This window comes from Humulus lupulus, chromosome 2 (assembly GCF_963169125.1).
Source record: "Humulus lupulus chromosome 2, drHumLupu1.1, whole genome shotgun sequence".
Lineage (NCBI taxonomy): Eukaryota > Viridiplantae > Streptophyta > Magnoliopsida > Rosales > Cannabaceae > Humulus > Humulus lupulus.
Window position 1 is genome coordinate 169,066,779 of NC_084794.1, and position 22,844 is coordinate 169,089,622.

General features: G+C 41.8%; 2 protein-coding genes across 3 annotated transcripts; one reads left to right on the forward strand and one right to left on the reverse strand.

The window, feature by feature from the left end:
- The first annotated feature begins 10,928 nt into the window (after window positions 1–10,928).
- LOC133818701 (WAT1-related protein At3g02690, chloroplastic) lies at window positions 10,929–16,044 on the forward strand. Of its 2 annotated transcripts, XM_062251733.1 has the most exons (6): window positions 10,930–11,650; window positions 11,751–11,873; window positions 14,253–14,402; window positions 14,699–14,870; window positions 15,371–15,431; window positions 15,550–16,044. In XM_062251733.1, exons 1-6 carry the CDS (start codon window positions 11,015–11,017, stop codon window positions 15,650–15,652), a joined length of 1,245 nt encoding a protein of 414 aa, XP_062107717.1. In that variant the 5' UTR covers window positions 10,930–11,014; the 3' UTR covers window positions 15,653–16,044. The 2 variants fall into 2 exon arrangements, with proteins under 2 accessions (XP_062107718.1, XP_062107717.1); XM_062251734.1 differs by lacking the exons at window positions 15,371–15,431; window positions 15,550–16,044 and adding an exon at window positions 14,951–15,356 and having other exon boundaries at window positions 10,929–11,650.
- Window positions 16,045–16,247: 203 nt separating this feature from the next.
- Window positions 16,248–18,937, reverse strand: LOC133818700 (uncharacterized protein At1g65710-like). Its single transcript, XM_062251732.1, has 2 exons — window positions 17,550–18,937; window positions 16,248–17,267 (listed from the first exon to the last, which is right to left on the reverse strand). Exons 1-2 carry the CDS (start codon window positions 18,789–18,791, stop codon window positions 16,461–16,463), a joined length of 2,049 nt encoding a protein of 682 aa, XP_062107716.1. The 5' UTR covers window positions 18,792–18,937; the 3' UTR covers window positions 16,248–16,460.
- Between the last annotated feature and the right edge of the window lie 3,907 nt (window positions 18,938–22,844).

The window sequence follows — 22,844 nt, forward strand, 5'->3', positions numbered from 1 at the left end:
CCCCCCATGCCTCTTAATTTATTTAGCTGTTCTTCTTTCTTTTTAAACACGCGACCCACGGGTCGCCATGTAAAGACAATAATTTCTTTTTAAACTTTGCTGCACGGGCAGTAAATCTTTTTGTTTGAACAATTACATCCAAGCAGCAATGCTTGCGGTGTAAAAGCTTAACTCTTGGTGTTATAATATTTTTACTTATTATAACATTTGTCCGTATGACCGAACTTAGCATAGTACTTTGGCATCATATATTTTGAAAAAATACCTAAGTACTTGAAGCATGCTTTCACTCATTTTGTTCATGTGTTTACATACCTTGAGAGTATGCTTTGCTATCGATGTGCCTTATATGCCCCCCAAGTGATCGAGGAGCTCTTAGGTCCTTGGTCACTTGCCTTGACCATGGCCTGTTCGAACATTACTGTTCGCGCGGAAAAATGATACTTGTAATACAGCAAAACAACACACGTAATGAACAAATACTTGTAAATGTAAATTCACAAAGTTTGGCAAGAACGACTGGCTGAGCACAGTCCCTTATAATTTCGTATTAAAAATGGACTAATCATGTCTTTACGAATGATTCTGAAACAGAATCTTACATATACGAGCAGTTAGCCATACACTGTAGCTAACCCTCTTTGCAAAACTTGTAAAAATTAATGGGAAAATTTGAACAAGCCAGCCCTTTAAGAAGGGCTGTTTATTGATAATACTTGCGCAGGTGTTCTCCATTCCAGTAACGTGGAACGAGATCTCCGTTTAAGCGTGCAAGTTTGTAGGTGCCTGGGTGAAGGACTTCTTCAATCTGGTAAGGTCCTTCCCAGTTAGGTCCGAGCACGCCGGCAGTGGGGTCGCGGGTATTCAAGAAGACTCGTCGTAACACCAAGTCTCCGACGTTGAATCTTCTTTCTTTAACTTTGGAGTTAAAGTACCGGGCAACTTTTTGTTGATAAGCAGCAACTCGAAGTTGAGACTTTTCTCGTATCTCATCAATTGAGTCTAAGGACTCCAGTATTAGCTGGCTGTTTTTCTCTTGATCATACGTTAAACGCCGATGTGAGGGGGGATCTATCTCGACGGGTATCATTGCCTCATACCCATAGGCTAAGGAAAATGGGGTACGCCCTGTGGCTGTTTGATGAGATGTTCTATATGACCAGAGGACTTCCGGTAATTGTTCTGGCCATGCTCATTTCGCTTCTTCAAGTCTTTTCTTCAGGGTGTCCTTGAGGGTTTTGTTTACAGCTTCGACTTGCCCATTCGCTTGGGGGTGTGCGACTGAAGAAAAGCTCTTGATTACCCCATGCCTTTCGCAGAAATCGGTGAACAGGTCGCTGTCAAATTGGGTTCCGTTGTCTGAAACTATCTTTCTGGGCAATCCATACCGGCACACAATGTTCTTGATGACAAAGTCGAGAACTTTCTTGGTCGTTATGGTTGCGAGTGGTTCAGCTTCGACCCATTTTGTAAAGTAATCGACTGCCACAACTGCGTACTTTACTCCCCCTTTTCCTGTCGGTAGTGATCCAATTAAATCTATTCCCCATATTGCGAAAGGCCACGGGCTTTGCATCTGCTTTAGCTCGTTTGGAGCTGCTCGTGGGATTTTGGAGAACCTTTGACATTTATCACACCTTCGTACGTACTCCATCGAATCCTCGTTCATCGTTGGCCAAAAATAGCCTTGTCGAAGAATTTTTTTCGCCAAACTCTGCCCCCCAGCGTGATCTCCGCAGAAGTCTTCATGCACCTCTTTCATGAGTTCCTTAGCTTTTTCTGATGTAATGCACCTGAGCAGTGGCATTGAATATCCTCTTCGGTACATAACACCGTCGAGCAGTATGTACCTAGCAGCTTGTCTTTGCAGAGTTCTGGCTTTGTTTCTATCTACTGGCAATGTCCCATTTGTCAGATACTCCAGGTAAGGTGCCATCCATGTATCTTCTACTCAAATTTCCATGCTGGCTTCGGCTGCATCAATGCTTGGTTCACTTAATCTCTCTACTGGGACTATGTTCAAGGTGTCAGCGTCTTTGGCACTTGCAAGTTTGGCCAAGGCGTCGGCATTCAAATTTTGGTCTCGCGGAATTTGCTGGAGGGTGTATTTTGTAAACTGTGCTAGCAAATCTTTTGCTTTATTAAGGTAGGCCATCATTTTTAACCCTCGTGCTTGATATTCTCCCAGGACTTGGTTTACGACCAGCTGAGAGTCGCTGAAAATATCGAGCGCTTTTATGTTCATCTCCCTGGCCATTTTCAGTCCAGCGAGGAGTGCTTCGTATTCCGCTTCATTGTTTGACGCTGCGAAATCAAACCTGATTGCGCAGTGAAATCGATGCCCATTGGGCGTTATCAATATCACTCCTGCTCCAGCGTGAGATTCATTAGATGATCCATCTGTGAATAGTTTCCACGAAGGAGTCTTGTCTGGAGGCATGGGCGCCTCAGGTTTCTCGCACAACTCGTTGCTGGGGAGTTCGGTGAACTCCGCAATAAAATCGGCTAAGGCTTGCCCTTTTATTGCTGCTCGCGGTGAATAAGTCACGTCGAACTGTCCTAATTCGACCGCCCATTTTAACAGTCGTCCAGCTGCCTCAGGTTTTTGGAGGACCTGCCGAAGGGGCTGGTCAGTCAAAACCGTGATAGGATGGGCTTGGAAGTACGGTCGCAACTTTCGGGAAGCTAGAATTAGGCAATACGCTAATCTTTCGATCGGTTGGTACTTTAATTCTGCACCGATCAGCCTTTTGCTGACGTAGTAAACAGCTTTCTGCACGCCTTCTTCTTCCCGTATCAGTACCGCACTAGCAGCAACTTCGGTAATTGCCAGATAAATGTACAAAGTCTCTCCTTCCATTGGTTTTGATAGGACAGGAGGTTGCGACATGTGAGCCTTTACTGTCTGGAATGCTTGCTCGCAGTCTTCCGTCCATTCAAACTTTTTATTTCCCCTAAGTAGATTGAAGAATGGAACGCACTTGTCAGTTGATTTTGAGATGAATCTACTAAGGGCAGCTATCCTTCCGGTCAGGCTTTGGACATCCTTGATCTTTTCTGGCGACTTCATATCGATCAGGGCTTTTATCTTGTCGGGGTTGGCCTCGATTCCCCTTGAATTCACTATAAATCCCAAAAACTTTCCTGACCCGACTCCGAAGGAACATTTGAGGGGATTCAACTTCATATGGTACTTATTTAACACATCAAAGCACCTTTGCAAATCCTTCACATGTCCTTCAGCCTTCTTGGACTTTACCAGCATGTCATCCACGTATACTTCCATGCTTACCCTGATCAGCTCCTTGAACATGTGGTTGACCAATCGCTGGTAAGTTGCACCTGCATTCTTCAGTCCAAAGGGCATTACTTTGTAACAATATAAGCCCGTATCGGTCCGAAAGCTGGTATGATCCTCATCAGGGGGATGCATGCTGATCTGATTGTAGCCTGAATACGCATCCATGAACGAAAGGGTCTCATGCCCAGCAGTTGCATCGACTAGCTGGTCGATCCTCGGGAGTGGGAAGCAGTCTTTTGGGCAGGCCTTATTGAGGTCTGTAAAATCCACACAGGTCCGCCATTTGCCGTTAGGCTTGGGGACCAACACCGGATTGGAGACCCATGATGGATAAAACGCCACCTTGATGAACCCTTTTTCTTTAAGTCTTTCGACTTCTTCTTTCAAGGCTCTTGACCTGTCTTTATCGAGCAGCCTTCTTTTTTGTTGCACCGGTGGAAAGACTTTGTCTATGTTCAGGACATGGCTGATCACCGCAGGATCTATTCCGACCATGTCTTTATGTGACCAGGCGAAAACCCCCTGGTTCCCTTGCAAGAACTCCACCAGCGCTTGTTTCGCAGTAGGTTCTAAATTCTTCCCAATCTTTACGATTCGAGTCGGGTCTCTTTCATCGAGATGGACCTCCTCCAGGTCCTCGACGGGCCCAACATTTTCTTCAAAATCCCCAAAGCGAGGATCCAAATCTATATCCTCACTTTGGGCAACACCCTATTTGGTGACTTTTCCACCTGATTGGGTTTTGCTGTCTTCCGTCATCTGCAATCGTTCTGGGGTAGCGCTCCTAGATGTTCCACTTTTTGCCTTTGTGATCGAGGCGTTATAGCACTCCCTGGCTTCCCTTTGGTTTCCCAAAACGCATCCTACCCCTGCGTTCGTTGGGAATTTTATGGCTAGGTGCCACATGGAGATGACGGCCCTCAGTTCAACCAGTATGGGTCTTCCAATAACGGCGTTATACGCTGAAGGACAATCGACCACTACAAAAGTGGCGAGTAATGTCCTTGAAGCGGGCGCTGTACCCGTTGTCACTGGGAGTTTGATCATTCCGGCTGGAACGAGTCCTTCTCCAGAGAAGCCGTATATGGTTTGATTGCAGGGCTCCAAGTCCTTCACGGACAGCTTCATGCGTTCCAGCGTTGATTTATAGAGGATGTTTACTGAACTTCCTGTATCGACCAGTATTCTTTTTACCATCATATTGGCCATTTGGATATCTACGACCAGTGGATCGGAATGTGGGAACCGGACGTGTTGGGCATCGCCTTCAGAAAAGGTTATCCCGCACTCCTCTGAGCGGGCCTTTTTCGGCGCTCGGTCCTCCACAGTCATCATCTCAATGTCCTGGTCGTGGCGCAGAGTTCGAGCATATCGTTCTCTAGCCTTTCCGCTATTTCCAGCGAGGTGTGGGCCTCCACAGATGGTTAAAAGTGTTCCGGCTACGGGGGCAGGCTGTAATGGTGGCGAGCGTTGGCGTGTGGACGTCTGCTCGTTGCCACCTGGAGCTTCTCGTTGGGAAGTTCCCGAGGCCCGTACGTACCTTCTCAAGTGTCCTTGTCTAATGAGGAACTCGATTTCATCTTTTAGCTGGTTGCATTCATTAGTGTCATGTCCATAGTCGTTATGATAACGACAGAATTTGGTAGTGTCTCTTTTCGAAATGTCTTTTCGAATGGGCCCAGGCTTCTTGTAGGGCACGCTAGAGCTTGTGGCCTGGTATACCTCTCCTCGAGACTCAACGAGGGCAGTGTAGTTAGTGAACCTAGGTTCATAACGATTACTCTTAGCTCGCTTATTGTCGGAGGTGGAAGGCTCATTGTGTTGCCGTTTCCCGCCATTCTTGCCATTACCGTTGCCGTTTCCATTGCCCTTGCCATTGCCATTTGGTTTAGTGCCATTGGCGGCTTTGGCGGGTTCGGCAGCCTTCTTGCCCTTGTTCGAGGATTTTCCATCATCGGCAATGGCTTCTTCGAGTTTGATATATCGATCAGCTCGATCTAAGAATTCCTGGGTGGTTCTGACCCCATCCTTACGAAGACTTTTCCACAGGGGCGAACGGCGTCTCACTCCCGCAGTTATAGCCATCATCTTTCCTTCGTCCCCGACTGTCTTTGCTCCGGCTGCCGCTCGCATAAAGCGCTGGATGTAATCTTTTAGCGATTCTCCATCTTGCTGGCGGATCTCAACCAGTTGATTTGCTTCGGTCGGGTGGACACGACCTGCGTAGAACTGTCCGTAGAACTCCCTTACGAACATTTCCCAGGAAACTATGCTTGCAGGTGGGAACTTAAAGAACCATTCCTGCGCGGCTTCAGAAAGTGTTGCAGGAAAGATCCTGCACCGAGCGTCTTCGGATACCTTCTGAATGTCCATCTGGATTTCAAACTTATTCACATGCGAGACGGGATCTCCGTATCCATCAAAGTTCGGGAGCGTGGGCATCTTGAACTTGCCGGGAGTCTCTGCGTTGGCTATTATTTGGATAAATGGAGTGCCCTTTCTTCTATCGTGGTCAATATAAGAGGTTCTTCCTCCGACCAATTGTTGCACAGCCTGATTTAGTGCGTCTATCTGGGCTTGCAAGGCAGTAGGAATAGCTACGTTCTCCGCTGCTGGGGGGATGTTCTCACCATGCTTCTCTCAACGATCATTGAGTATGTCTCTTAGATCTTCCTCTCTTCTCCGTTGCTCGCTACCTCCGAGCTGGTTGAAGACATTATTTTGCCGGGGTTGCCCCCCAGCATCTTGTCTATTTGGCTGATCATCTTGAGGTATTTGGCTCCTGCTCCTACCTTTATTTCCGTTCCTCCCATCAGCATTGTTCTTGCCTGAGTCAGCCTCGTTGTAGCCGTGGCCATCTTTGAACTTTGACTGGCTATGGTAAGACTGGTTGTTCCCTCTATTCCCGTCTCTGGCAGAAACACCTCGAGCGTTAGCGCGCTGGTCGCGATGTCCCCGTGCATTATCATGCTGCTGGGATCCACGGACCGCAGAGCCTAACTCCGAGTCTCTTCTGTTACCAGGAGGGTAGTGACCCCTGTTCGCTTGGTGTGGCCCATCATTCTCGCGGCGTCTAGGACTACGAGGCTGTCGCTCGGCCCTATTCTGCCTTTGCTGCGGGGGATTACCTCGAGCAGCGTGGGATGGTGGATCTGCCTCGGGGTCCAGTGGGACGTCGTCATGGGGCATCTGGGGCTGTTCAGGCCTTTGCGGACTTGAAGGATGGACTGGTGGGCTAGGATTGGGACCTCCCTGGGGTGGCCCAGTTTCAGGTTGATTAGGCTGCGAGGCAGGCGCGGCCTGATTTCTGGCCAACAGCAAGGCCGCTTCAAGGGCTGCCATGGCCTCAGTCTGGCGGCGATCCACCTCCGCCTGTCTCTCGCTCAACTCCGCCCTCTGACGATCTAGTTCCTGCTGTTGCCTCGCCATAGCTTCTGCGGCAGTCTCTTGATTGGCTCTCAGACTTGCCAGCTCTTCCTGCAACGTGCTCAAGGTGCTCCTCAAAGTCGCATCGTCCATTTCCTCCTCTTCAAAATCTAGTTGCGGTTCATCTTCCGCCATGCTTGCTGGGGGAGGAGGAGGTGGCGGGTTCGACGGTGCAGCGGCAGTCTGAGCAGCTTTCTTCCCTGCTTTCGCCATTAGTTTTATCAACAATGATGAGTCGCCCTCTCAACGAGAGCACCAGAATGTTGACCCTCGTTTTAGCCAACTGACACGGAGTCAAAATATGAATGATATAGGCGAATATGTATAGATAATAATGTAATGACAAAAGTAAAGAAAACACAGTAATTTATAGTGGTTCGGCCCCAGAATCTGGTAATGACCTACGTCCACTTAGAATGATATTGATATGGGAACAAAAGTGCGATCAGAGAGCTTGGGCTCAATGAGTTTCAACACTCCTCATAAACAATCTTCGTTTTCACAGATAATTTCTATATTCCTATGGTTTTTTAGCTGCCAAAAGGTCCCTTCCCATGAGCCATCTCTTGCTTTTTATAGGCCCATGGGGGGTTGCCCAATATTGTTACAGATATTATCCCTTGAATCATGGGATATTCAGAAGATTGCATGAAATAAATTCGGGATACATAAGATCTTTCCATAAATGTTGCTTTGCCAGCGGAACCACCGACCAGTCTGGTCGTGGTAAAAACAGGTATGTCCTGCTTCTGGTGTGTCTCATGGTCGATACTCTAGCAGACGCTCCAGGTGTCAGGCACGTGTCAAGAGATTATTCGCCACGTCACAAATGCTAATTTATTGGATAACAGCTCTCAGACTTGCCAGCTCTTCCTGCAACGTGCTCAAGGTGCTCCTCAAAGTCGCATCGTCCATTTCCTCCTCTTCAAAATCTAGTTGCGGTTCATCTTCCGCCATGCTTGCTGGGGGAGGAGGAGGTGGCGGGTTCGACGGTGCAGCGGCAGTCTGAGCAGCTTTCTTCCCTGCTTTCGCCATTAGTTTTATCAACAATGATGAGTCGCCCTCTCAATGAAAGCACCAGAATGTTGACCCTCGTTTTAGCCAACTGACACGGAGTCAAAATATGAATGATATAGGCGAATATGTATAGATAATAACGTAATGACAAAAGTAAAGAAAACACAGTAATTTATAGTGGTTCGGCCCCAGAATCTGGTAATGACCTACGTCCACTTAGAATGATATTGATATGGGAACAAAAGTGCGATCAGAGAGCTTGGGCTCAATGAGTTTCAACACTCCTCATAAACAATCCTCGTTTTCACAGATAATTTCTATATTCCTATAGTTTTTTAGCTGCCAAAAGGTCCCTTCCCACGAGCCATCTCTTGCTTTTTATAGGCCCATGGGGGGTTGCCCAATATTGTTACAGATATTATCCCTTGAATCATGGGATATTCAGAAGATTGCATGAAATAAATTCGGGATACATAAGATCTTTCCATAAATGTTGCTTTGCCAGCGGAACCACCGACCAGTCTGGTCGTGGTAAAAACAGGTATGTCCTGCTTCTGGTGAGTCTCATGGTCGATACTCTAGCAGACGCTCCAGGTGTCAGGCACGTGTCAAGAGATTATTCGCCACGTCACAAATGCTAATTTATTGGATAACAAAAATCTACGAACAGAAAAATGGGGAAATGAGGATGGAGAATCTAGAAAGTCGGTTAGAATAGCGCTGGTCGTGTATAAAAGTCAAACTCTTATACAACAATATTCTAACAAAAAAAACTAATTTTTTCACACGAACAGTTTGAAAAGCATATCAAAAAGTGAAAGTAAAAAGTTTTTTCAACTCCTTTAAGGGCGGGAAAAACTCAGTTTTCAACTAGCATAAAAATCGAATTTTTATTTCGGTTTTACGTCCTAAATTTATGATCTCGGGTATCAAACTAACTCGTAACTTCTAAATGGAAAAGAAACATCATCCTATCTACTATCACCCGATAAATCCCCTACTTTCATGCATCTCAACCCAGGAACGCAGACAACACCAGAACTTAACAGTTAACTCACAGAGGCACGCACGGCAAAAATAAAGAGCAGAAAGGTTCTGAAACTTACCAAAGCAAAGATCGTGGAGGTTTGAAGGAGTTTCAAGCGTAGACGAACGGTTCTTGAAACGCTGGAAGATGGTCTTCAGTGAGAATGAAGGTTCTAATTTTAGGGTTTCTTGAAGGAGAAATAACTTGCGTAAAAAGGAAAAGAAGACTCTGAGAAGGCTATATATATTTTTTGTCCATGGCATGAAAGAGGAAGTAATCATCAGTTTCCTCTTTTCGAAACATGGGGAAGGGTGATAGCCGTCAATAGGTTACTTGGGAACCGAAAAGCCATGATTGGACAGGGGCAGGTTACTTTTCCCAAGGATGCACGAACTACTCTGACAGATCTGGTGGGGTAATCGAATAGTCGTTTTCCTTAAAGTTTATTTACTGTTGGTCGTAATAAATAAACTTGGGGGGCAAATGTTATCCAAAAAACATGCACGTGTGACGTGGCAGGCGATTTTAAACACGTGGCTGACACCTGGCAGAGTTCTGTTCGAATATTGACCAGTAAGACATTCCTGGCGTGGCAGTTGAGTTTTCCTTACGACTAGCATGGTCGTACACTCCGCATATTTCAAGATGGTCTTGTGGAGATCATAATCAATTCCGAGATTGTCTCCAATGATTCCTGATTATCTGATTAATTAGGAGAGAATATCTGTAACAAATTCATGTAATCTTCCCTGAGCCTATAAATAGAGAAAGATAGCTCAAGGAAGGGACTTTTTGGCTTTTGCTTAATTAAAATTACATATTTACGAGAGAATTAGAGCTATTGTATTATGATTGTGCTATTTATCTCTCTCAGGTTTGTGAAACTCAGAGAACCCTAGTTCTTTGATCACTCATTTGAGATCTCATATCAATAATAGCTTAAGTGGACGTAGGTCATTACCAGTTTTTGGGGCCGAACCACTATAATTTCTGGTGTCCTTTACTGTTTTTGTCATTATATTCATTCCAACACATCTATCCACATCAAGCGTTTTGACTCTGTGTGAGTTGACCAAAACAAAGGTCAACATATTTAAATTAAAAATAAATAAATTATATATATCAGATTTTTTTTCTCAAATATTATTTAATTTTAAGAAATATTGATTTTCTTTATTTTAAATATATGAAAAATTATATTATATACTTCAATTAATCTTATAATGTGCTATAGTAGTAATTAGTAACCTAAACCAATTTAATCCTAATTAATAGTGCATTTTGAGTACCAAAGGTCCCTTTTAGATCCTACAATTTCAAGAATGGGATTTCACCTGAACTCATAAGAGCACTCTCAATGGATGCTCTACTCCATCTTTTAAAATACCTTTAAAAACACATTTTTTTCTATTTTACCTCTAAATTTTATATTATACCATACATCGGCTTCTTTATATATTTCTCTACATCATTTAAATATTATATCTTTAAACATATTTTATTAATTAAAGTAAAATAAAATAATTAAAAAAAAGAAATAATAAATATATATACTAAATAAGAGAGAAAACTTATAAAGAAAAATAATATTAAAATATTATATAAATAATATGTAAATGTTATGTAAATATAAATATGGATTAATTAGAGTTTGTGCATAGCTATTATAAATATATGTATAAAAGAGCTGATGGAATGTGTTTTTGTGAATTTTAGCTAAATATTATAGAAAAAATGTATTATAAAATATATCACCAAAACATATATTTTTTTATAATTTATCTCAAACTTTTACATTATACTATATATTAACTTCTCTATTTTTTCTCTACATCATTTAAATATTATATTTTTTAAAAATATTTTATTTATTTTAAGAAATAAAATAATTAAATATAATAGTATTACACTCATATATATACAAAAGTTTATAAAAAAATAATAAAATATTTATCGCTTGATGAATAGTATTTCACTACATATAAAGAACTATTTAATAATTTTTCCCTATACCATAAAGAATGAGACATTTTAACCGGAGTGCTCTAATAAAAATAACTACTTCCAGGTTATGGTTCGTTCATTATAATATTCTTTTGTTTTACTGATATTTGTGACCATGTATAAAAATGCGATTATTTAGGCGAAATTATGCGTGGTCCAACACGATCCATGCAATGTTACGCTCAAAATATCTTTCTTTTTTTGTTCTTTTTCCACTGTGCGAGTAGTTCGAACCAACAATGGCGGGGGGGTGGTGCTCGTGCTCGACCACTGCCTTGGTGCCTCAAATTCCATTCCCCATCGCCATCGGAAGATCAAAATACGCTTTATCCAAACCCGAATTTTCTTCTGCACCCACTGCTACTCATCTTGCACTCGTCTATGGGCGTACTAGAGCTAAACCCCGTCGTTTATGGCCACACCCAATCACCGTTGTCAACTGCACCACTTCCGGTACAGACGCAGACACCCAAGACAACACTCAATCCCTCGAGTGTGTGGGAACAGGCCTCGACGTTGAATGCTTCGTGGAGTCGGACCAACCACAGACACAAACCCAAACCCAAACCCAAAATCAAACCATGCTAGAAGCAGCGTGGGAATTGGCGGTGTTGGTGTCTCCCTTCTTCTTCTGGGGTACGGCTATGGTGGCCATGAAAGAGGTGCTTCCGAAAGCAGGTCCTTTCTTCGTCTCTTCCTTCCGCCTCATCCCCGCTGGCTTCCTCCTCATCGCTTTCGCCGCCTCACGAGGCCGTCCTTCCCCCTCCGGACTCTCCGCTTGGTTCTCCATTGCCCTCTTCGGCCTCGTCGACGCCACTTGTTTTCAGGGTTTTCTTGCTCAGGGCTTGCAGAGGACCTCAGCTGGTTTGGGCAGTGTAAGTTTTACAAACACTTTTCTTGAACCTAGCTAGCGATGTGGTAATCAATTGGGATCATTCCATTGACAAGTTTTGATTGAATAAACACACATTGCAGGTGATAATTGACTCGCAGCCTTTAACAGTGGCTATACTTGCGGCCTTGCTGTTTGGTGAATCCATTGATCTTGTTGGAGCTGCTGGGCTTGGACTCGGTGTTGTAGGACTTTTACTTTTGGAGGTAAAACGTTTTTTCATTTGTCACTTAAAGTTTCTCTAATTTCAGCTCCATCTTTACGGAAAACATGGGTTTAATTAATTAAATTATTTCTTTACCCTCTATTTACATTTTCTTTTTTTCCCATCTTTTAGTTTCTTATTTTAATGAAAATGTTTCATTTTGGATTATCATAGATGATAGATTTCAAAACCACATCTAACTTGTGGGGAAATATTGGGTTGCTAAGGGTAAGGGGCTTGATCTCAAATTTTTATTTTTATTTTTATCAGAAAGAAACTACCTTAAAACTAAAAGCCAGAGAAAATATTGGTGGTGATCTCCTCCCATAAGTTCAAAATCCCAAAGACTTTGTCTCTGCTCAACCACCAAGTGAATGAGCTGCATTGTTTAAGATTCAACTAATCCAGATAACAGGACAGTTCAACGAAGAAAAAGAGTGCAAAACATTGTAGAAGGAAACAAAACACTTCTAATCAGGACAGCTTCTGCTTTGCAGTCCGTTGCTCGATTGCAAGCAGTCATTGAAAAAAACCACCTCCATCCAGCGATTCTGATTGACAATTGAGATAGCATAGGAAAAGGCTAGCAGTTCGGCTTCAAAAGGACTCCGAGCAGAGATAGGTGATGTAGCCACCGCCGCAACTCCATCCTCTCCATTGTGACAAATCACCCCACCTGCGTCCTGTCCATCTTTGAAAGCTGCATCTATGACTCAGTTATTGATAGGAAAAAGTCGTACATGTAGGCTTGCAAATTATAATTCACTGAAATGTGGGCTCCTATGACCTGTAACTAGGTTAATTTTTTTTTAGTGAAAATTACATCTAGTACCCAATTTAAGTTAATCTCTTTAATTTTTATCCACCTTTTAAAACTCTTAGATTAATACCCAAATTATTAATGACTCTACCCATTATACAGTGGTCTAGTGGAACTGACAGTGAAATATTATTTAAAGAGGGAAGTAAATGACACGACAGAGGCAAAGATTGATTGAGATTTTTACATTGGACTTCTAGTAGTGTTTTAAGGGTAATATGGGAAATGTGCTTAAAAAAGTGGGTAATATTCAACTAAATATTATTAGTAGCTATTTTTAGTTAACTAATCCTAAAACTGGGTATTTTTCAAGTTATCCCTTAATTTTAGTCTATAATGTCCATTGGGACAGCAGAACTACTATTTCGTTATAACTTGTAATTTGGACAGAGGAGGGAAAAAAGCAAACGAGAGAGAGGGAGAAAGAGAGAATGACAAATGAGATGGGAAGTTTAGGTAGTTTTTGAATCATTAGCATTATTCTCCACCTGTTCAACTAAGGTAATTATTGTTGTATTAGGGGTACACTTGAAGCATAGATACTCAAATTTCCATTATTAAATTAATTCCTAATTCTATTAATTTTATTTAAATGTTTTGAATGATGTGACATATATTTATTGGTTGAACATGAATTGAAATATCAAAGTCGAAAAAGGATCTTGGTTCAAACCGAAATAAGAATCAAAATAAACATTAAGATAATTACAAGAAAGGAAACTTTTATAGTTGCTGTATATGTTACTGAAAGCCTTGGATTGTATCTGAACCTTTCTTTTTGTTTCGGAAAGCTAAAAATATTATTTTCAAATATTGGGTTTGTTTGTTTATGAACTGATATTTCAGTTTAAGCAGTATTGGAAAGTGAACACAACATAATCAAATTCAAATTGGTATCATGTGGAAATAACCATCAATGAAGGCAAACAATCAACTGATATATTAGCTTTGTGAATGTCATTGATATACATGCAGGCTAAATCTTGTCGTTGGTTTCTAATAGCTTTTCGCTTAGATCAACATCACTAGTGTTTAAATACAAGAATGTTATGGAGCGTGGTTTATTGTCTATTATGCAATGGGACAATAAAAGAGTAAATGAACTTTCTGATGATTTAGACTTGCTAACTCATGAATAATACATCTTCAGGTGCTAGGTAGGTATGCCACTTAGTATCAGGAGCAGAATATGGAATGAGCTTTATATACTGCTTTCTTATTTTTTTTATTTATTTCTTTGTGCGGGGTATATGCAATAAGGCATTAGTATAATTAGTTACATCGAGAGGAGATGAAAAAATGTACGTATTTATGTCTGTTCATATATAGACGGTATAAGTTGGTTCTGCACCATGTTTAGTAGGATACAGGGCCAAAAGAAGGGTATGACTGAAGTTGTACTTCCTTTTAGTTGTAGTAAATAGTGATGTAAATAGCTCATGTGCATTTCTATTATCTGACTACCTAACATGTAAGATAAATAAGGTCTTGCTGCTTTTTTAACAAACCCATTGATTTCCCCTTGTGGATATTGTGTGATGCTACATTGTTTATTTACAGGTACCTGCACTTGCTTTTGATGAAAGTAACTTTTCTTTGTGGGGAAGTGGAGAATGGTGGATGCTTCTTGCAGCTCAAAGCATGGCAGTTGGCACAGTCATGGTCCGCTGGGTTTCCAAGTACTCTGATCCTATTATGGCAACTGGATGGGTAGGTTGTAGCAGCTCACTCTTATATTGATCTTAACGTTCAAATCGTTGAGCACATTATACCATCAAAAAAATATTTTCATAATGCAATTAACTTTTATTGGAATATGTTAGAAATGAATTAAAATGAACATATATTAACTAAAAAAAAACATTAACTTATTCCTATTTTAATCAGTAAACAATAAGTTCATAACTATAAAGTATAAAAAAAGTTGCATTTGTCTATACAAAAAAGTCACAAACATCATTCGGTACAAGAACTAAAGAAATTGATTTGTGTTATTTGTATTGCAGCACATGGTTTTGGGTGGTTTGCCCCTACTTGCGATCTCTATTTTGAATCATGACAATGCTGTCAGTGGTAATCTCGGGGAGTTCACAACGAATGATGTATTGGCACTTCTATATACTTCCATTTTCGGAAGTGCCATTAGCTATGGTGTATTTTTCTACAGTGCAACAAAAGGTTTGTTTTCGTCCTTTCATTTTCTATGGTGGTGTACTGAGGTTCAGAATTTTGATTTGGCTAACTTCTCCTTTTGACAGCGTGGTCCGTTTAGTTTCTAAGTCCAGGTGATGTTGAAAAGAGAGAAATGATGAAAAGCTAGAGAGCGGGAACAAGGGAGGAAATCTCAAGGATAAAGAGTTTTACTAATGGAATTTATAGCTAGACCCATTTATAGATAGGCAAATGAAAAACTCTATACCAGCCAGAAAACTAATTCTAGGAATTTGTAAAAATAATAAAATTAAATTCAAAATAAGTTAAAATCTAATAACAAAACTTAATTATCCTAAGTACCTATCTGATGCTGCTTCACCAAGGTTTCTATCATTTTCCCTTTCAGCTCTCTACAGCAGTCTACTTGATTTAAGTTATCATGCATCTCCAAAGTAGACTCGTACACATAACGATTCCATTTTGATAAGAAAGATAATATACTTATACTTGCTTATACATTTCAGGTAGCTTGACAAAGCTCAGCTCCCTTACATTTCTAACCCCAATGTTTGCTTCGGTATTCGGGTAAGTTCTTCCAGCCATACACATGCAAAAAACACACAAATAATTGTTTAAACAAAATGACATTATTGCCGTTAACTACAAGTTATTCACTCGTTTTTGTTCCTCGTTTGGGTTACAGATTTTTATATTTTGGGGAGACTTTCTCACCGCTGCAACTTACTGGTGCCGTTGTTACTGTGATTGCAATTTACTTGGTTAACTACAAGGATAGTGTGGAGTAAAACGTAAGATCGATTCAATGTTGATCAGTACTGACATTAAGGAAAAGACTCACGAACTATCGTGTGCTTGGCTTTCACGTAGATAGATACATACTGGTATTAAGGTGAATGCTCGTAGTGGAATTTTGGTTGAAACTCTTGCAATTCTTATCCTATATATTAAGAACACAAAATTGCCTTGGGAAGTTTCCTCATAAAATTTCACGAGCAATAAGCCACCACCTCCGGAGCAATGTGTAAAGTGAATTTTTGAGTTTGTAATTTGTTTTTACTCTTCCTTGTAATTAAATTAATAGATGATCGCTTGGAATCTTGAACGGAACATAAAAGCTTCTAGAGTTGTATATAGCCTTTGGATTTTTTTCTCCCTTTTACTGTTGACTTTACCTGTAGTCATCATTGTCAAGGCATAATTCTGACATCAGTTAGTTAATTTTGACATCAGTTACATAATTCTTACGAAAAAAGCATGGGAGCTTTTGGAAAAGGCAGGTTTTTTCAAAAAAAGAACAAAGAAAAGCAATGTTAAATTAGTACTAACTTTAAAAAAAAGCGTCTGAACTGGTTTTAAAATGTCGATCAAGGAAAATAGATAGAGAATAAAAATCAAATGGCTTTTGATTTAAAAATGGCTGCAAAGTTAGCAACAGCAAATAACACAAAGGAGAGTGCAAAGATCTCCTTCCCGAAAACTAAATGAACGAACAAGTTCAAACCGAGAGACTACATAACATTTTTTTTTTGAACAAGAGACTACATAACATTGAAACCGGGTACAAATGTAATAATCAACAAGTACTAACTAACACTACGTGGATGTAACCACAGAAACAGTTTGAAGCCCTTTGGCTGAGCCAAGCCTGCCACGTCCAATGCCACCGCTGTGCGGTTGACCAGCGTAAGAATCTCTCTTGCTCCTCTCATTGAGTCTCCTCCTGCCCTCTGCTTCCTCATCATTCGATCTCCAAGCACGGTAGTCTGTCGACTCTACCGAAGAGGATGAGAACATCCCGGACCCCCGCTGCTGCTGCTGCTGCACATAGCTGTTGCTGCCCGAAGACTCTTGATCCTCTGATGCAGCATCTCCACCTCCTCCCCTTCTCACTGTCACGTACTTATGGAAGCTTGGCTCCGTCAAGTCGTCACAGCCAATTACTACCTCTGATTCCACAAAAGGGTCCTTGCTTTTAGGAGTTGAACCCATCAAAGAGTTGAAGTGATCTTCGGACAGACTGGAACCGGTGGTAGAGTTGAGGTCTGCCACGGCTTCGAGAATGGAGCAGGCCTTGCTGACGCAGGAAGGGAGTGACACCACAGTGGTTGTGGTATTTGCGTTCTTCTGGTGGAAATTCTGGATGTCCTCCAACAGCAGTCTGGTGTAAGATGGAGTGGTATCCGGATTCGAATTTGGATGCAACAGAGTTTCGGGATTAAAATCGAGGTCTCGAGATCGTCTAGCAGACCTGCTTCTTGTTATTGTCGGTTGCTGTGTTTGAGAAGAAGATTTATGAGGCCCAGAGATGACCACTGTAGTCTCCACCGTCGCTTGTTGCTCCTTTGTGGCTGAAACTCTGCTTCCGTTTCTGTAATCAGTCCCCACATTTGTTTTCTGAACCTACAAGTTGCAGAATACCATTCATATTTTTTATTAGTCCACATTGCCATACTTAATATCATGTCTTACCATTTGAAATGTAACTAATGATTCTTTAAAATAAACATTCTAAGTTAATGCCATAATTAAAATAATAAGATATGTTTCAACTCCACCAAATGAATTCTATTCAATATTTTGTTTGATCAAACACACATTTTTGTTTTGGTCTTTAGCATCATTTTAAGTAACCAAAATAAAGGAACTTGCAACGAAATGAGAGAGTTTAAGAGAAGATGTTACCTGATTTGGGTCATCAGTTATTCCATCAGTTTCTCTGGGTTTGGTTTTGGTTTGCTGCCTATTGTTGTTGGTAGTGTTTGGATATGCCAAGGAATTGGGATCAATCTCACTCAAGGGATTCCTTCTGTAAGGCGAGTGTTCTGCCTTCCTCGAAGAGTTGCGGCTAAGAGAAGGCTGCTGCTGTTGCTCGTTGGAAGCTGCTGCTTTAGCAGAAGCACCATTGCCATTAGCTCTTGCCGGAGACTGAGACCGCGGTGATGCCGCGCCCCTTGAGGCAGCACCCGTGTCGCTTACATTTCTCTTCACTAAAATTCTCTTGACAGTAGCAGCGGAAGAGTCCAAATTGTTGCTCTTGTCCATCACCAAAGATGAAACAGTGGCTGGAATCGAGACCATCTTTCCTGGTCTATTAGAATTAACAAGATTGACATTAGCGTTATTACTATTAGAACAAGAGCCACCGCCGCCACTGGCTTCTGATGACCGTCTTCCGGGAGACCTACTCACACGTCTCTCTCGACTAGCAGACCGTTGCTGGTCTCCCCTTTCTCTGCTGGGAGTTCTTCTCCTTCCCTGAGGAGAAGGAGAGGCCCTTGTCCTTGACCGTGACGATTGACGCCGCTCGCGGTGGCGATGACTGCTCTCCTCTGACACCGTAACCACCCCATCATCCCCATCACCACCATTGGCGGCAATGGCTGCCTCGTTGTTGTCGAAGTCGTAGCTCCGCTTGGAACCAGAGTACTTTCTGGACGCGGAAGAGGAAGAAGCCGCTTTTCCAGAGGAGCTACGGCTGAGCCTTCCACACTGTATGAGAATGGCGTCCACCTCTTCCTTGGTGCAGCTGGAAGTCCTCACACCCGCGGCGGCGGCGGAGGAGCCCGCCGAAAACTGATGAACCTGAGGAGAGGCCGCAGTCTCATCATCATAGTCATCAGAAGGTGCTGCTACTGCTGCAACTAATGGCAATGGCGGATTTTGGTTCTTGGGATTTGGCTCCGCTGCTCTGTCGTCGTGACTCCGGCGGTGTTTGATAATGAATATCTCTTTCTTCACTTGGGTTATTGGCTGCCCTTCTTCTTCTTTGACCTCTTCTTGCTGTTTATCCTTTTTCGGTAGCTCTACAGCTTGCTTGACTGATAGTGGAACTGAGGGAGAAACGCCATTAATGGCAGAACCACCATTAACGACAGCAGTTGAAGAAGATGAAGAGGATTTCTTCTTGCTGAGACAAGTACCCATTTGTGGAACGACCAAAGGCAATGGAGTAGAGTCCTTTAGAGATGTAAAATAGTGAGAATGAGATTTGAGAATTTGAAATTTCAGAAGGGATAAGGGATTGTGCTGTGCCCGAGGCAGAGAAACATTTCAAAATGGCAATGTGTGTGTGTTTGAGTGAGAGAGCCGTTTGGGGGTCCCATTTTTATTTCTGTTTTCAATTTTCAAATTTGTGAGAAAATAGAGCCGTTAGATTTGCGAAAATGTTTAAGATCTGACCTTGTTCTCAGCCTGACCCACTATAAGTCTTCTTAACTTCTATTTATTTATTTTTAATATATATTTTTTTAAAAGGATTTATATTTAGTATTAGTAAAACAAAATTACCACTTTTTATTGTAATATTTTATATGTAATTTTGTAATATTCTGTCTGTACCCATTGCCATTGTCGAATTCGGGCATCTTTTATCATTATTTATTATGCTACTAACCTTTTTAAATTTCCTTAACGGCTACTATTATTATTATTATTATTATTATGGGATAGTTTCAATAGACACAGATTTCTTAGATGAAACAAGATTTAATGTTCAAGATTAAAACATATTAATATCAATTAGAAATTCTATATATATAAATATATTTATATAAAGGACAATTTTTATTTTATTTTTTTATTCTAAATTTCTAAAAAATATATATTTTTATTCTATTTTTCTACTTTATTGTATTTTAATTTCTAAATATCTGTCTATATGTAATAACAAACATATATGAATACATATTTGTATCAATATTACTTTTACTAATTAGAAGCACATAGAAAGAGCATCACTAATCTTATATATTATTAGCATAAATAAATAAAAATAACAAGATAGAGATGGAGATGGAGAAAAAAGAACGTTGTTATCCCCAAAATGTGAATACGATGACGTGGCGATCAAAAGTGACAAATGGCAATATGGTAGTCAATAAATGTGTTATCAAGAAAGGAAAAATGTTTGAGATGAATATTCAGAGTTGCGATATTATTGGTCATAAAAATTATTTATCTAGTTTGGAAGTGATTTGACCGACCAAGTGAAATTTCTGACCAATCGGTAAGGATTTTTGACTGACCAGTAAAGCGCTTTGGCTGACCGGTAAGGATTTTTGACTGACCAGTAAAGCGCTTTGGCCGACCAGTCATCTTGGAGTCAAGTGTATCCGGTCAGTCAAATGTTTTGCCTAACCAGAAGGGTGTTTTGGCCGACCAGTCTCACTTCAGGGAGTGGAGTTGGCCAACCAGACAGATCATGATTCTGCGACAAAATTTCAGTAACGACTTCAGCTAGAATTATTCGTAGCCACAGCGGGAATCTCTCAGATTATCCCAAAGAAATCGCATATTGTTGTATTTTAAATTTGATTATTAATTAAATATTGGTTAGAGCAACTGAATTATCCCGATTATGAGAGATTTTGATTTGTACGATCCTGAGCCTATAAATAAAGAGCTCATGGCATCATTAAGGGGATTCGAATTCTGATTTTCCTAAGAGAGCATTTGTATTCTGAGAGAAATCTTGTATTTTTTTTCATTTACACTTAAGAAACTCAGTTGACACAGGTTCATCTGATCTTAAGTGTAGATCTATATATCACAACTCTAAGTGGATTAGGCTATTACCAACATATTGGGGCAACCACTATAAAATTATCAGTGTCGTATTTTCTCTTGAAGGTTTACTGTAGTTTTGACGTCTATTCGTCGTTGGCCAAAATCGTGGTCAACATTTTGGTGCTTTCATTGAGAGCCTGAAGAGAAGAAACACACTATTATCGTATAATTATGGTGCCCAAGAATACCAATGCGCCCTCCAAGAAGTCAGGCACATTTAAAGAGTCTGCTAGATCAGAAGGTCCTAGCCCTCAAGACCATGAGACTGAACCCAGGGTCTTACTCGAGGAGACTACTCCAGAGATTGAACAACTCCAGGAAGCCATGGGGGCCTTCCAAGAGGAGATGGCGCAATTCAACGCTCGGCAGGAGTCATTTGCTGAAGAGATGGCCAGACAGAAGGCTGCATTTGAGCAGCAAAGACGGGAGATGGACGCCAGGAGCGAAGAGATCAGGCGACGACAGGAGGAGGCCGATAGGCGACACCGCGAGGCTGCACTTGCTCTCGAAGCGGCTACGTAGTTTACCCAGGTCAATGCCCAAACTGCAGAACGAGGAGCAACTACCCAAGGAGCAAGGAATACATTTGATGGTCAAAAAACTAATTCTTGGGGACCGGATAGAAGCAGGAGTAACCCCTCTGGTCGGGAAGATGATGGGATTCGATCTGGCACTGCCTCGACTCAAAGGGGGAACTCTAGAACCCCCTCTAGGAGCCATCGATCAGAAACTTCTAGATCAGGGAGTCATCGATCGGGCAGTAAAAAGACTCCACCTAGGCAGGATCAAACCAAAACTCCTCGAGATAAAGGAACTTCACAGTTCAAAGATGGACATGGTCGTGATGAGGCTGATAGTCATCACACCGACCGATCGAAGGGAAAAGATGGCAACGACCAACAAGGAGGAAATGACTGCTCGACACAAACAGGAAAGCCACCACTGCATCCTAGCCAGCAGCGTAGTGGGAGAGAGCACGTCCCGCGCGTTAAGCTTTCCGAAAAAACTTGGAGCACAATGTTTGATCGGTTGGGAGGACGCACTTTTCAGAAGGATTTAAGAGATGTCATCATTGACAAGAGAAGGACCATCCCGGTCGAAGGGCGAGATCTGACCCGACCTGCCAGTCAAGTAGAAATACTTGATGACAGTGCGCCAGATAGGAATGCCCGACCAGGCGGTCAAGACCTTGAGCCCCCATTGGTCGCCACAAGCATCCAGGCTCAGCTTGATGCGCTAACAGCCGCAGTTCAAGGTTTGTCGAAAGACCTTCTGCAATTGATCTGGTAGACTACAGGAGTGGCAGCCCATTTTGTGCCCGAATCAGAGCAGCCCAGCCGCCAGCAAAGTATAAAGCATCGGTACTGCCAGTATATACAGAAAAGGCAGACCCCATAAGGCATGCTGGGAAGTTTGAAGACCAAATGGAGCTACTCGGGGTGAGTGATGATTATCGATGTAGAGTTTTCCCCACTACGTTGTCCGATACTGCCCAAGAGTGGTATTGGAAATTCAAGTCAAACTCCATTACCTCTTGGGAGAGTTTTAGGAAAGAATTTTGTAGACAGTTTAGTGCTGCTCGGACTCCTCCAGTTTATGCCAATCACTTGGCAGATATCAAACAAGGGAAGGATGAATCTCTCAAGAATTACATACAGAGGTTCATGAGAGAAGCCAACCGAGTAACTGCTGTTGGAGATGAGGGGAAGATGGTTGCCATATCTTTTGGTATAATTTATCGGAGTCCTTTGTGGGACAGTATACATTGTAATCCAATTTCAACACTCCAACAATTTCTTGACCGAGCAGACAAATATATGAAATTGGATGACGCGATTGAGAAAGGAGAAAATGGCATAAACAATCCGGGCAGATCAACTGATCCTCCTAAGAATGGTGGGAATGGACAAAATGGTAGAAATAACCGTGGAAATAACGGGTCTGACCGCCATGAGGAAAAGAAGGCTAAGTCGGGACCAAGCGACAAGCCAACCAAGTATAAACCTCGGTTCACCAATTACACCACTCTTTCGGCCAGCCGAGTAGAAATATATCTTGCGAGTCATCAAGAGGTTCTCTACCGGAAACCCCCACCCATCAGGAAGGAGATGAGTAAGAGAGACATGACTAAGTTCTGTCGTTTCCATGGAGATTATGGTCACGACACAAATGAATGCAATCATCTCAAAGACGAGATAGAGTTTCTCCTTCGGTCAGGAAAGTTAAAAAAGTATCAAGCAGAAAAGACCCAAGGAGAAGAAAGTAACAACAATCCTGGGTTTAAGCAACAGCGGTCTCCACCCTTGCAACCCGAGCCTGTGGACTTCACTTTAGACACTATATGTGGAGGTCCATACCTGGCTGTAGATAGTAACAAAGCAAGAGAGAGATACGCTCGAACACTTAGACATG

Excerpts from the sequence above, each read along its gene's own strand:
- LOC133818701 (XM_062251733.1), top strand. The coding sequence starts at position 11,015 with ATGGCGGGGGGGTGGTGCTCGTGCTCGACCACTGCCTTGGTGCCTCAA. Across the intron at positions 14,403-14,698 it reads CTATTATGGCAACTGGATGG|CACATGGTTTTGGGTGGTTT; the intron begins GTAGGTTGTAGC and ends TTTGTATTGCAG. Across the intron at positions 14,871-15,370 it reads TTTCTACAGTGCAACAAAAG|GTAGCTTGACAAAGCTCAGC; the intron begins GTTTGTTTTCGT and ends TATACATTTCAG.
- LOC133818700 (XM_062251732.1), bottom strand. The coding sequence starts at position 18,791 with ATGGGTACTTGTCTCAGCAAGAAGAAATCCTCTTCATCTTCTTCAACT. Across the intron at positions 17,268-17,549 it reads TAACTGATGACCCAAATCAG|GTTCAGAAAACAAATGTGGG; the intron begins GTAACATCTTCT and ends TGCAACTTGTAG.